Source organism: Gouania willdenowi, chromosome 10 (genome assembly GCF_900634775.1).
Source record: "Gouania willdenowi chromosome 10, fGouWil2.1, whole genome shotgun sequence".
NCBI classification, from domain to species: Eukaryota; Metazoa; Chordata; class Actinopteri; order Blenniiformes; family Gobiesocidae; genus Gouania; species Gouania willdenowi.
In genome coordinates, this window is record NC_041053.1 from 29,756,257 (window position 1) to 29,771,488 (window position 15,232).

General features: G+C 37.0%; 1 protein-coding gene across 11 annotated transcripts in view; it reads left to right on the forward strand.

Annotated features, from left to right (window-relative positions):
- The window catches only part of bcorl1 (BCL6 corepressor-like 1), a 30,117-nt gene extending 18,188 nt beyond the window's left edge, over window positions 1–11,929 (forward strand). For 9 of the 11 annotated variants that reach the window (XM_028460133.1, XM_028460132.1, XM_028460129.1 and 6 more), the window contains exons 4-12: window positions 27–138; window positions 2,498–2,956; window positions 3,966–4,141; window positions 4,342–4,608; window positions 5,393–5,559; window positions 5,706–5,851; window positions 6,294–6,371; window positions 7,602–7,776; window positions 10,154–11,929. In XM_028460133.1, the coding sequence (XP_028315934.1) occupies window positions 27–138; window positions 2,498–2,956; window positions 3,966–4,141; window positions 4,342–4,608; window positions 5,393–5,559; window positions 5,706–5,851; window positions 6,294–6,371; window positions 7,602–7,776; window positions 10,154–10,469 (1,896 nt within the window). In that variant the 3' untranslated portion in view covers window positions 10,470–11,929. The other 2 variants (XM_028460138.1, XM_028460139.1) reach the window with 2 other exon arrangements.
- Window positions 11,930–15,232: the final 3,303 nt, after the last annotated feature.

Consider the following 15,232-nt stretch of genomic DNA (forward strand, 5'->3'; position numbering starts at 1 on the left):
GTTTCCTTTACTGTGAATTTTAACAGAAGAAAAGATGTGCAACTCTACTGGAGCAAAGTTTGTCAGCAGGGAAACCTGATCTGAATAAAGAAGCTTCAAGAATCAACACAAGTCCCAAAAAGGCAAAGCAATCATCAGGTACCACCTTCTTTCTAACAAGACTGTGCAAGCTTTTTTATGTCTTTTTTTTTTTTTTTTTTTAAGACCAAAAGCCTTTTTATTTAGTGATTAGATTAGGGTTGCTGCATATTTATTTTATTCCCATTTCATTTGAAAGGGAGATAATACAGTGAAGTAAATGTGCCGGATTTTGCAATAAAATCACAAACAGCATTAATTACACACATTGTACAAATATACACTATCAGTCAAAAGGTTTAGAACACCACCATTTTTCCAGTTTTTTACTGAAAATTATTCAGTTTATTGTGTCATTGCCCTCTGAAATGAAAGCATCTCTCTATAAAAACAAGGAAGTTCTGCGTGCGTGGGCTTCCACATACCCCAAATGTGTGCATCTGTTACTTTGGAGTAATTTGATGTTGCAAAACGTTCATTTTAATAATAAGACTACGGCTCCCTCTCGATATTGAGCGTGGTACTTCCGGTTCATCTGTTCATGACGTCTCTGTGTCGCAGTTTGTTTGGGTTTAAAAAATATTAAAAATGTTTTTGTACTGCTAAAAGTTATTTAGGTTAAAAATGTCATGGTTATTTAAAATGATTCCCATGACCCCAAACTTCCTTTAAATCACAGGTCACGGAGTCCACTTCCTCCTCCGTCTCACGACTGTGCGCAGCGGCTGTGCTCAAAGCGGAACATGCATATTTCTCCATCAACACGGCATTATAAACGCTGATATTTTCACCACGTGCTATATAACCTAATGCGTACCTTGGATATACAGTACATGCTGAACGAACACAGAGCCGTTAAGAGAGAGAGTTGCGACAACTGATGAGTGTCCAGAAGTTTCAAATAGTTCCCGGAAGTTGTTGACGGCCAATAGCCGACCATATCACAAACTATCTGGTTCTTTAGACAGAGGAATATAACTTTTTTTGTGAGCGGATGGGTCCACAACATGGCTCACAATGAGCAGTAACTGCTATAATGTAAACACCAAACGGAGGGTTAGACCGGAAGGGGGAGGGGCGTCTGAGCAGCTGCACACTCTCACTAATATACTAGCAAATCTCTCAAGTCTGACTTGATGCAATTGATTGTTATTTTTGCTGTTCGTGCATAGGTTATTACCTTCTTGCACAAATGTGAGTGAAATAAAGCTGTCACGTAAAGCAAACAACTCTTCGGTGTAAGTGAGATGGATAAAACAATGCAATGTGAGTATCTACAGAAAGTTTCATCACGACAATGACGGATCGGTTAATTATTTTGCCCAATAAAAAGTACATATAATCCAAATATACAAAATATGACCATACATGACAAATTAGAGTAGTACTAGCTATTATATACCCATTAAAAACTACAATATTCTGATGACCAGTAATTTTATATCGGGTAAAAATCACCCTGCGATATTGTTCTATGGTTAAGAAGGGAGGAAGAAGGTCAATGGTGTTAATTAAGCATTTCTTCAGGTGAGTTCTGAAGAAGATGAAGGCACTCTCGTCATCGGAAGGCTGTTCCAATTGGTGAATCCCTTGACTGACTATATGTTTTGTCCAAAGGTGGTTCGTCCTAATGGCACTTCACAGTGCCCTGTAGAAGTGGCCCGTCTATTTTCTTTTTAATAAATTCCCTCATAGGATGCAGGCTAAGGCCATTCAGGATTTATTGGATGGAACAAGTGTGTTAAAAAAACTTAGAATTCTTAAAGCTTAAGAAATTGTTTCTCAAGGATATTACAATGATGAAACGAGTCCGGCTTTTTGTATTGAATGCTTTTATAGCTTTTTTGAAAAGCAGTTTTATAAATTTGAGTGTCGTTGCTCCTTCACTTGTCCAGTTTGTGAAGTGGGTGAGAATATCATATAATGTAGGTACATTCCAGCAAATTTAACTGTCATAAGTAATTCTTATGATATTTGACACCTCTTAAACGTTAATGATCAAATCTGAAATGACCCCAAGGTATCTGAATTCCGTGACTAATATAAGCTCCTCCCATCCCAGAAACACATCAGACTACTTCACTGTAACTGTAGTTTTTCTTTTTTTGGGCATCACACAGCAGTGCTTTTTGGTATTTAGAAGATGGTACCCTGGTCTAACACAGCTGATTGTAAAGGGTAGCTCATTATCTGGTTGTCTGTAAAGCTGTGTGATGACACAACCATTAGAATCAAGTGTGTTGGAATAGGGAGACAGCCAAAACATGCAGGATAGGTGCCCTCGAGGACCAGATCCCAGCACCCCGGTTTAGATCATAGTTAACAGTTAATGGTAGGCTGTCATTTTGAGTCACATGGTAATTTTTTAAAGGATGTGATCATGTTTGATGCATTACAGTAACAGTTGGGCTTCAATCAGTTTCAGAAAACAAAGGATGTCCTCAGAGTCTCCAGACGTCAGCATGTGTTGTGTCACCCAAAGAGGCTGAGGCCACCGACACCTCTTTCCCACGACTGAGGAGAGGACGACGACGAGCAGATGACGCTCGACTGGATTTATGGGGCTTTGCAACACCTTCCCCACCGCCTCCACCAATACCTTCCCCTCCTTCTCCAGTTTCTCCATCATCTACCCCTATGACTCCCGTCCAACCTGCCCGTCGGAGGAGGGGGAGGCCTCGATCGAAACCCCGGCAGGAGCAGGGGACTCAGGGCAAAGGCAAGGTGACAAACGACAGACCTGGACTTAAGAAACGCCAGCGATGTCGAAGCAGAAAGTATCAAAGTGGTGATTACGTCACTGAGAAAGACAAGCTTGAAGAGGGAGAGCACACTGAAGAGTCTGACTCCCCAAGAGAGGACGCAGGAATCCCAGCAGGTACGCAGTTACTCCATAAAGAGTGAAAACATGCAGTAAGAATTCATGATCACATATTTAGACCTCATTAATAATGGGAAAAAAACAACAAGTAACTGATTTTCTCAAATTTGTAGTTGCTTTTTGTTTAAATATTATTTTTTAAATATTCACTAAATGTCAGAAACCTTTTGAAGTTTTATTTTCCTTTTATTTGATGGCAATCTTTTTTATTTCAAGATCCCAGTCTTTATGAGTACGGTTTACACGTCCACGATGTGTCTAGGTTTCATTTTGGTACTTTTTTCAATTAGCTGAAAACGAAGCACACCAGGGGTACTCAACTGCCGGTCTGCGGACCCTTTAAGACCCCAGAGTAACTCAGCCCGTGGGGAATCAAACAAGCTGAGGAAGAAACCGCTTCCTGGACTGTTTTAAAATTTGACATTGAACACAACGCTGTGTGTGGTGCAACATGCAGATGCTATGAAAACAGTCGATTAGACCTGAATAATCTTTGTTGGTTGAAATGGCTTCAGTCTGGTTCAAGCTAACAGTACTTTTATTATGCACATACATAAGCTCAACATCGAAATAAATGTGTTAACGTATTGTTCAAAACTCATGAAAATGAGACCTTGTTGTCTCATGGGGACTGTATGTGTAGAAATAAATGTTGTAAGTCACAAAATATGTATAGATTTTAAATAAAAGAAACCAAAGGTATTAGAGCTTTAATGTAACCTATGCATTTACTTTCAGTTTGAGAGTGAAGAAAAGCCTATGTTTTGTTATTGCATTTGTTTTGCATCGTCTTTAAATAATAATATTAAGATGTTATTCTCTTTAAAGCATTTGTGTTTGTCAGTTTGCATTTAAAAATGGTTTTGTTTTTCATTATCATTGAATGAATTCCACACTGAATGGGAGGTGAGCGACTGAATTCGACTGAATCTGATGACTGTTGAGGGAGTTTCACCCTCTTTCCCTTATTTCTGGTGGAATAACTACTAATTATCCATCATTACAGATCTGCAGACAGATGACTGTCTGAGTCCTGCTGCCTCCAGGCTGGAGGCCCCTCCACTGAGACCTGCATTCACACGCTCCGGAACCGTCCGCTACCAGGAGAACGAGTGCAACGACAAGCCTTCGGGAAAAAGGAAGTTCAAAAGCAAACATCTATGTGATAGTGATGAGCCCAAGGTAAATGGATGATGATGCCAACCAGTTTACAATGTGTTCAATGGAGTCATGCATTATCAATATTTGAGCTTACAGTGCCCCCCTGTGTGCTGAGGTAGAACTACATATATCAATGTCTGCTTTAAGTGTCTCACATATCCGGTTTTGGCATTACACCCGAGAAAATTCCAAGGTTACTAATAAATTTTCCTCCATTACAGAGCAAGACTAAGTGCAGCACTTTGGGCAAACGTGCTGCTTCCCTCGCTTTGGATGATGATCGCGCCTCAGCCAAAAAATCCGTCAGCCTGCCGTCCTCCCCCAAAAGATTGCAGTCGCCTCCATCCAATCGTAAATGCTCCTCAGGAAGAAGCAGTGGTTCAGACTCGTCACCTAAAAGGCCCGTTCCCCCAGAAGTACGACGGCTGATCGTAAATAAAAATGCTGGGGAGACTTTATTGCAGCGCGCCGCCCGATTAGGTTACCAGGTAAACACCCCTAAGTTGTAGTCAATTAAAATTGCAATCACGTAACTGACAATTAATTACAATTAGGACGTAATTATAATTATAATTGAAAAGATTTGTTGCTGTTATAATCATAATTTAAATGTAATTCAGTTCAGATAATTGACTTTGTAATTGTAATTGGCATGGGAATTCTGTAAAAACTGTGATTTATAATTTAATGAAACGTAAACCTGTGGAACTATGTTATAGCGCTACATATGTAGTTAACAATTATTAAAATATGTTTCTTATCAAGTTTACCTGTCAGTTTTCTTCAGGATCAAAAAAATTGAAAACGAAGGCAATACTGACAGAAAATAGGCTCTGACGACCACAGCAAAAATATGAATACAAATATTTTCATTGATTAGGAAGCCTAATAATGTAACCAAGGGATGAAAAGCAAATTGGATGATAATATTTTTTTATATTTTACAGTTTACAGTTTTACATTTAAGACATTGGTCAAACGACCTTTCATCATAAGAAATGCTAACAGATAGCTAACACAAATGTAAGGTTATGTTTTATGGGCTTATTTCTTACAAGCTCTGTGATTTTGGGTAATTGAATTTGAACTTTGATAATTACTAATGTAATTGTAATTGATTTTCAGAGGGAAATCATAATTGGAATTTTAATTTAAGACAGAATTGTAATTGACCCCAACATCCAACAGGAATTGAACCTGTTAATGGACAAAGCTTTCGTAAACACAAGCTTCAAGTATGATTTTTTTTTAAATTTATTTTTTGTCCAACAGGAAGTCGTCCAGTACTGCCTTGAAAAAGACATCAGGGAAGTAAATCGGCGTGACAACGCCGGTTACACGGCTCTGCACGAGGCATCGTCCAGAGGATGGACTCAGATCGTCCAGATGCTGTTAAATCACGGTGCAGATGTTAACTGTAGCGCTCAGGACGGGACACGGTGAGACCTTTAGTTTAATTAAAATGAAAGAATGTCTGTTTTCAACCTCTTATAATGAAGTAAAAGACAACATTGTTTCAGCTCTTGTTCCTTGTGTGGTGGTCTTCCTCTAACCCTCCTGTGGTATTTGTTTGCTTTTCCCACAGACCTCTGCATGATGCAGTAGCTAGTGATAACCTCCCGATAGTCTGGCTACTGTTAAATCATGGCGCCGATCCAACTCTGGCAACATACTCTGGACACACACCAATCAAACTGGCTCATAGTTCCAGCATGAAGGCTTTCCTTACAGGTAATGACTGTTCTAGTCACTTTAAACTTTGAATTTATTTCAATAAATTAGATTCTGCCTATTTTGGAGAACATTTTAAATGTTTGCTTCTGATCCGCTGTTAAAATCTAGCTTGGGTGTTAAAAGTTCTCTTCTCCTGAGTTAATATTTTGTCCCTGTATCTTTGGTGTCAGGGCAGTGTCACACAAAGCGACGACAGCTCGATTGCAGATAAAACACACTCTTGTCACTCCAACGCCTTGTTTTCTTGTCAAATTCTGAAGCTGTGCACAGCTGCCAAGTAGATTATATCACAGAGACGAGCTGCGACCCACCGCTGTCCTTCACATCCAGCGTTGTCCTTTCAAACAGCCACTAAATATCTGTCAGGCCATCAAAAGCTTGACTTAGTGTTAGGACCTGTCCACATAGACTTTTAACATTTGCTTCTTTCCTTTTCCAGAATATTTCACAGACCTCGAGGGCCGTAAAGAGCTGGATCCCAGTTTACCCTGGGACTTCTACAGCAGCTCATTGTTTGGTAAGACCCCCCACCACCAACACCACCTGTCTGTCTGTCTGTCTACTGCAGAGTTTTTCAAAGAGTGTGCCGTGGGAAATTATTCAGTTTCACCTAATTGTTCTAAAAAACATTTTTGAAAACAAAATAATTATTGTCTGCAAATGTGCCATTGTGCTGCTGTGAGCCCCTCCCCATCCCAAAGCGCACAGACACAACAATAGTAATATATTTATATATCATACATTATATATAAATATGAAATTATGTAACAGAAAAAATACATCATATAAAACAAAGCAATATTTAACAGAATGTTCATTTGTAGTTCTAATCTTCCCATGATGTGTATCAAGCTTCTTATTTTTTTGGATTCAAGACACTTTGATAAAAAAAACTGCATATTAATATTTGCAAAACTTAAAAAATAGATTTTTGTTGTTCATTTGATTCCTTTTAAAACATACTGTATAAGAATGACTCCAGATTGTTAATTTAATTTAAAAGATCGTAAAAATGTTTTTCTTTGTTTATGTGATTCCCATTCAAGACATTTTGATAAGAATGAGTGTGTGTAGTTAATATAGGCTACAATGCTTCATTTTTTTAACGTTTTTTGATGGTAGTGTGTCTTTGATTTTTTTTTTTTTAATGTCCAGAATGTCTCAGTAACTCATTAAAGTCTCCAGTTAATTCAGAATGCTGCAGCTAGAGAACTAACAGGTACAAGCAGGATAGGTTTTGGGTTTTTTTTTTCAATGAAAAGATGTAACTTGACTCAATAAAGGTTGAAAAACACTGGTCTACTGTATGTCAATAAATGAAACCTCATTTATCATCACTCTCGAGACCAAATCAATGTGAGGGTCTCCACGGAGACGGAGCTAGTTTGTAGGCTGCTCTAACGCATCACTACAGGGATGTGGAGCAGCGTTAGCTGTGAGATGTAAACAGCCACAGGGAGCCAGTTCTCCAGCAGAGGGAGAACAGGATTAGAGCTGTGTTTGACACCAAAGAAAGTATGGATCAGCTTCTTCACTGATCACAGAAAACTTTCGTCCTTTCTGAGGGAAAGTCTCAATCTATGAAGGTTTATCTTTCCACCAAAGATAACAAACAGATGCAGCAAAATCTTCCAGCGCTGAAATCCGTCATTTTATCACGACTCAGAAATGTGAAGCAATTCCAGTTCTTTATCTTTGAAGCACCTTCAAAGCCGTGCTTGTAACTTTTCCAAACTTCACTTGACAGAAACGGACCAGCAGGAGCCGTGCTGGGACTTCCTACTGTCTGATGAGAACCAGGAGCAGGAAGAGAGCGCACCGAGGAAGGACGAGCAGGACTCGGACAAAGACTGCCTCCTGTTTGAGTTCTCCTCAGAACCGCTCCTACCCTGTTATCATGTTCAGGTGTCATTGACACAAGGGTGAGTAGTGAACAACCCAGCTGTGGAATCTAACTTCTAATTTTATCTAAAATATTTATTGAGTGGCTTTATTTTGAAGGGACACTAAAGTAAATCCTGGTTTGTTACAAATTCTTTTAAATGTATCATGTAATAAAATAAAGTTTAGCCAGTGTGTTTATAATTTAGTTTGAGAGCAGAGCTTATCTCAAGGTAATTTCTATGCAATGTTAAGGCTTTTCCGACAGTGTTTTTCAACCTTGGGGTCGTGACACCATGTAGGGTCACCTGAAATGTTTAGTAACTGATATTTTAAATATTCTTTTTCAAATGAAAACACACAATCTTAAACAACTGTATTTTATACTTTCACTTTCTGAAATATGCATTTAAATTTTAAATGAAATGCAGTGGAAAGAGAAAAATAAAATAAATAAATACAGTATTAAAATATATGAGCTGGTGAATCACTTTGTGCACTAATCTTAGCTACTTTGTATTTGTTACACAGTATAACAAACATGATCAAGAAGTAATTCTAGGAAAAAAAAGTTTTGGGGGTTACCAGACATTTGTGATATAAAAATGGGGTCAGAGAATTAAAAAAATAAACAACTTGGAGAGAAGTAGATTTGTCAAATTCAACAAGTACAACCAAGAAATGTGACCTTAACACCAACCACAATAACAGACAGAACCAATGTCACACAGAGATACCAAGTATTTCAAATGATCAAACACATTATGTGTCAAACTTAAGTTGTAGATATATCAGCCCCTCCAAATACAAAAAAATCTAATAAAATCCACAATATTTACAGAGCTCATTACTGTATATCACATCACAGCAGCCATTTTTAATCTCAAATTGTTGAAAGAATTAAATTTTTCCAAAATCTGGCAAAATTTTCCTAAAATGATTCCTAGAAATTTCCCCAAATTCCCAAAATCAGGGATATTTAAGGTCAGTTCCTTCAGGGACTGATATACTGCACTCACATACTTTATCATTTAATTTATACGTGGAAGTGCAAATCAGGGAACATACAGTACATATTGAATATGTTCTTTTTCCCCACCCAAAATCTGTGGCCCAGTTAAGCTCAAACTGGTCCGTATTTGGCCCCGAACTACGATGAGTTTGACACCCCTTTTATAGACGATGACGTGGTAATCAGTGGTAAATACATGCGTCTGAAACATCTTTGTGGTGTCAGTAGTCATCACATAACCTTCTGTTGGAGGCTCAGTATTGTCACAGTGGCCCCAGTTATCAAAAAAGTCAGACATGTCGTTGTTTTTTTGTGGACTGATATTTGTGTCTGCAGTTTGTCCCTGAGTCCAGATACAGAGATCATAGAGATGTTTATAAGAAGGTCAGGCAGATGATTCTCACTGCTCAGTTTGTATAAAATCATTGGCTAAACAAACCGTTCATCAGTATTTGATATGTTTGATGGTATTATAGAGTTCACTTTATTAGCTGCTATTTACGAAAGGGCCACGTTAAAATAAAAACAAAATTGCGCACTACGAGATTAAAGCTGTAATTTAAACACCAACAGGACCTTGTCTGATGGAGAATGTGGAGCATTTATACTTGTCTTTATGTTTCACACATGGTTAAATACTGAGCCTTTTGGCCCATCATCACCACACTGGTATTATCAGTTTAAGGACTTTAAAGCCACTTTACGGATGTTTGTGTTTGTTCTGATGAAATAACCAGACTGATTTGGAAGAAATAGCCTCTTTTATTGTGAAGGAGGAACTGGATGGAAGTGGTCGACTTCAGGTCTATCAGTGTTAGTTGCGTTCACTGTAACAGGGAATTCTGAGCGTTTTACCATTACGAGGTTTTAAAGATATGGTTTTATTCTCGAAATATTACAACTTTTATCTCAGAAAATTGCATTGTTAATAAAATACATCTTTATTCTCAAAATATTTTGACTTTAATCTCATAAAATTACGATGTTAAAGATTTTACTTTATTGTCATAATATTAATATTTAATTTCAAAATATTACAATTTTAATCTTGAAATTGTTGCTAAAATATGACTATTCTCATGAAATTTATATTTTATTCTCAAATTATTACGATTTTAATCTCATAAAATAATGTTAAGATATTACTTTATTCTCATAAAATTATAACTTTATTCTTAAAATATTACGACTTTAATCTCAAAATACAATGTTATTAAGATATAATTTTATTCTCTAAATATTTTGACTTTAATCTCGTAGTTCTCAGATTTTTTTATTGTATTTTAATGTGGCCCTGTGTGCGCTGTCGTAGTTATCAGAAGGTATTGGATATATATATATATATATATATATGTATTGTTTCATGTTACTTCTCCTCCAATGTTTGAATAATTTTTCTCTTGCAGCTTTTGCAACTGGTTCCTTTTGACTGACGTCCTGAAGCGTTTAAAAATGTCCTCGCGCATCTTCAGAGCTCGCTACCCACACTTGGAGGTGGTGAGTTTGTCGCAGGCCGAGCTGCGGACGCAAGTGTCCGTCAGCCAGGTGAGCGCCGCTCTAAAGGAGGAAGACGAGGAGGAGGAGGAAGAAGGGGGACTAGTTGAGCTGGTGCATTGTGTACCAGAGCTCCAAAGACTTCTGGGATCCTCCATTCAAATTTTACACGAGGAGGAAGAAGAAGAGGAGATGCTGACGAACACTGGGAAGCCTCGCAGTCGATAGCGCCCCTGCACTGCAGTCTCTCCCCCCCCCACACAGACACATTGTTGCACATTTTCCTACAGTTCGCTGCTGTAAAGGTTGTGGATTCCCCCCCCCCCACCCCCCACTCGGCTGCTGACCTTTGATTTTTGGCCTCTGGTGGGTGTGATCTCAAGGACCTGCACACAGGAGAAACGAGTGCTGGAGAGCAGCTTTCAGGTTACAATCTATAGATATATTTGAATACAGGAGAACTATTGAACAAACTTTTTTTTTTTTTAAGTACGTCTGTACATTGTAGTGAATATGTATATCTTGCCATCTCGGTGAACACATTTGGTTGTATAAATGTACTCCTGTGGCAAGATACGACCGATATTTTGGACATTTTTGTTCCCAAGGGAGAGCGATTATTTTTGGACGTTGGATAATCCGAGGCTTTTATCTTGGTGAATTCTTGAGTAAAAATTAAAACGCTGAAATGATGGACGCCCTCTGAAGGCCTGCAGAGAAAGGAACATGGCACATATTATCTACACACTATCACCTGCTCAGAGCTCCGCATTTATTCCCTCCTCTCGTTAATTTTCACATCATCACTGAACGGCGCTGATGTGTAATTTTTCATCCACGTTAGCGCTCAGTGCCTCCGTATCAAACTTCAGACTAAACTTGTTTACAGACTTGAACAGATAGTAACGTTTTCCTGAACTCACTCAGAATCCTGTGGATCTCTCTGAGGAAAAAGCTCATATTGTCTCCGGAGTTTGTTGGAGACGAGATGCCACGAACCGACCGTCCCCCGCCCCCCCTCCCCCCACCACCCCCCTGTGCGGTGTTTTCAAGACCATGGAGTGCTTTTGTGTTGCAGTGTTTTATTTCCACTGTTTGTTGTGCTTAATTTAATAGTCTTTAATATATTTGACCTCTTGTGTAACGGATGACCTTATCTAAGACAAATTGATTTCAATGGTTGGTGCTTCATTCTGAAATGTACTGAATAGGATCCCTTTATTCTGAGACTCTCCTCCGTCGTTCAAAAACAGTATTTGAAAAACAGCTCAAGTACAGTTTTATTGTACTGGTGCTACAATAGATTTTTGTGTTGACAATCAATGAATTTTCTTTGGTTTGAGGTCCTAAACTGATAAAGATTTAAGATGAAGGGACAGGGTTTTTAAAGAAAATGGAATCCAGCATGGCTGAGAGTCTGAAGAGTTGTGGGGTATCCAGAGAGAGCCTGGTTCTACAACTAGGTTCTTTTATAAGAAATCAACAAGAATAAAGCATGATTGTGAAACTTGGAATTAGGTTGTTTGTTCATCATTTACAGCAGTGGTTCTCAACCCCCAAAATAATGGTGCCAGAGACCCGAGGACCCCAGCAGAAATCAAATGGGTTAAAAGTGACTAAAAATGTTGGAAAAGGTGTGTGAAATGGGATTTTAAAAACCACAGAAATTGGTTAAAATTTGCAAATTAGTGGACAAAAAAAGACACGAAAAAGTGATTAAAAAAAAAAAGGTAATGTAATTTAAAAAAAGAAGGAATAGTTCATTTAAACTGGTCAATAATGAGCATGACCACGTGAATGTGGTTAAATTGGCAAAAAAAATAGCATGAAATATGGTGACAAGAGGATAATAAGACCCAAATGCAACATTAGGTGGGTAAAGTGGTGGAAAGGGTTTATAAATGCCAAAAAATTGCATAAAAGTCATTGACATTTGATGAAGTGACAGAAATGAGAGTAATATCGCTAAAATACATTAAAAGAAGCAATATTGTGGCAAGAAAAAAGGTTAAAATATAGCAGATGTGGTGTAGTTGTAGAAAAAGGCTATAAATAATCAAAAATGGGCTCAAATGGTTCAAAAAATATTCTTGTTTCTTAAAGGCATCTGCTGACTTTCTCCCAGTGTCTCGCAATCCCAAGGTTAAGAACCCATGATTAGTACCTAACTGGAAATTTAATACCAACCTCCTTATTGACCTGCTATGGCCTGATTATGAGGAACTGGTTGTAAATGGATAGAATACACTGAATAATACCAACTAAGTTTTCCACAATGAGATCTTTGGATGTAGGTTATACGTCTGTAATCTGATATAACAAGTCCTCTTAGTTGCTTAGATGTGTTTATGAAGCATCCACAAACTATCGACCAACTGAATTCAATAAAAACTAACCATTGGCTAACTGCTAGTTCTTTGAGGAATAATGGGTTAAGACTGAATATTAAAGGTGGGACAAGATATTGCATTATTTAAATGTCACAAGATGTATTGTCGAGGGTATGAGTCAAATCGCTAAGATCAGATTAGAAAATAACTATGCACCAGATTGTTTTATATATATATATATATATATACAGTATATTTATTTATTTTTTATTTTTTTTAACTGCAATTTTTGTTTTCTTTTTTCCTTTCCCAAAAATATGTTGTATCGTTACCATGAGCCCAACCTGCAAAGGTCTTATTTTCAGTTTGTTTGTTTACGTCAAAAGTACTTAACAGATTTTGCCTAAAACTTTAACCAAAGACAGACCATACGCCATGAATGATTCCTTTAATTATTGGAGGGAATCTGGATCAATACACTGATTCTGGATCAGTTTCAAAATTTCTGTCATCATTGGCAGCATTTTGAAAATTCATATCTGAGTTAATAATTGACCGATCTTTATGAAATTAGACTCCGTTATGTCACTGTTATGTTATTCTTCAGTTAGCCCACAGAGTTGGATTGTGTATTTAATCATGATCTCAAAAAAAAAAAAAAAAAATGGGGGTGCCCATACATTTGGACCTGGTGTATGTTTATGTCAAATTAATTTTAGTTCAAGGGCCACATACGACCTAGGTTGACCATAAGTGGGTCGGACCAGAAAAAGACATGTTTTTGTGAAGAAAAAAGCACAAATTCAAACAAAATCCTGAATCTTAAGCAATTATTGAGAATGACTTGACTTTGTAACAAATTTTCTTGCAATTTGCAATGTAGTTTGTTAGAATCCTGTGTGACGATTTTAAAGAAGACTTTAAGGTTTTTAAAAACAATTGATTTATTAATATAAATAATGTAGTACTGCAAACCCCATCATATTTTATCTACAATTTATATATTAATTTTACAAAAAAGTCCTATTTTTGCTTTAATTTTTACTTTGAAAAAAGATCTTCCTACCGGCTGGGCCGAAGTTGGCCTTGAGTTTGACATGTGCTTTAAGGTGGGAATGATCACGGTACCATGATCGCGATCACTGATGCAGATAACTCCAAATGTTTGGTGTCTCAGCTTATCGTCCGACCCTATACTGTACATTTCTAATAGACAGGATGTAAGACTTGTGATGCTTCGTTAAAGGCGGGCTGTTGTGTGGTCTGTTTGCCTCGTCTAAAGTTACGTTTTGTTGTAAAGTTTCTTAAAAATGTTGTAATTAACCGTAAAATTACAACTCTAATTTTAGATTTGAGTTTCTCTGTTCGTATGTTCTGCGAACAGAGAAACTAATCTGTTCTCCTGCTCAACTTGGACTGTGGCCTCCAGCTGGATAAAGCTAAAGATCTACAGTACGTAATTGTGTGAGCAGGTCTGTATTTAGCATTATCCTTTAAGTGTCACCGTGTACTTCATTATCTGCTGTGAGGCACTGGGTGAAGTGAAGAGTTTGTAGTTTGAGGCTTTTAACTTTACATTTTACTATTATTGTTCACACTCATTCTAGTTTGGATTTTTTTTTTTAATATTAATCCACTAGAGGGAACCAGTGACAGTAAATCTGGATGTAGGAATGAAGGAGAAATTCCTTTTATCAGCCATGACATGTGTATAAAAGTATGGGCCAATTGTAAAGTTGCACAAGTTAAAATAAACAGCAACTTTTTACAACATTTAGCAACAAACCATGTTCATAAAACATACAGTGGATGAATTTTTTCTGTTTTACTTTTGACCAGATTTACAGCAATATTTATGAATTTTGACATATTCTTTGCGAGAAAAAAATATCCCAACGTTAAATCGAAAGGTAAAAACTTAAATCTAAATGTTAATTATTAAATCTAAAATTCACGGGTAAAAAAAAATAAATATTTAGCCAATATGCACAATCACCGGAAGTACCAAAATAAAAGCTAATTGATGGGAACTTTAGATTTTTTTTTGGGGTCAACTTGTCAGCTCTAATTTGCATGTGACATTGAATGACATTCTATTCTTATGAATCAACCTTTTAAAATAAGTAACGTAATCGTTTATTGTGGAATTGGCCAGGCTTTGCAGCCATTACATCCTTATTCTTACAATCATTTTTCACACAAAGTTAGGAATATGAACTTGTCTTGAAACATTAGTTATTTTCACTGAAACTAAAAGATTAAACCCATGACCTGATAATTATCCATTTACAAGTTTTTCACCAAAAAAAACCCAAAACAAAACAAAAGCATTACACTTTAATTGTATTTAATATTTACAAAAGTCACACTCCCTTTCATTGTTGCCCTGTTGTTATAAATAGGGTATATATAATAATATTGTAATATTATCTAATACTGTACATTATCTCACAACAATGCACTATTTTTGTTTTATTTTTGTTTCAAATTTAATTATTTATCAGTTTGTGTTTGTTAATTAGAGGTGAAATTGAATTAATACTGTAGGGGTGTCAAACTCATTTAGTTCAGGGGTCGTATGTGGACCAGTTCCAGGTCAAAAGGACCATAGATAAAAGGTAGAGGAAAAAAAATCATCACTTTCGACATGTCAGTAATAGG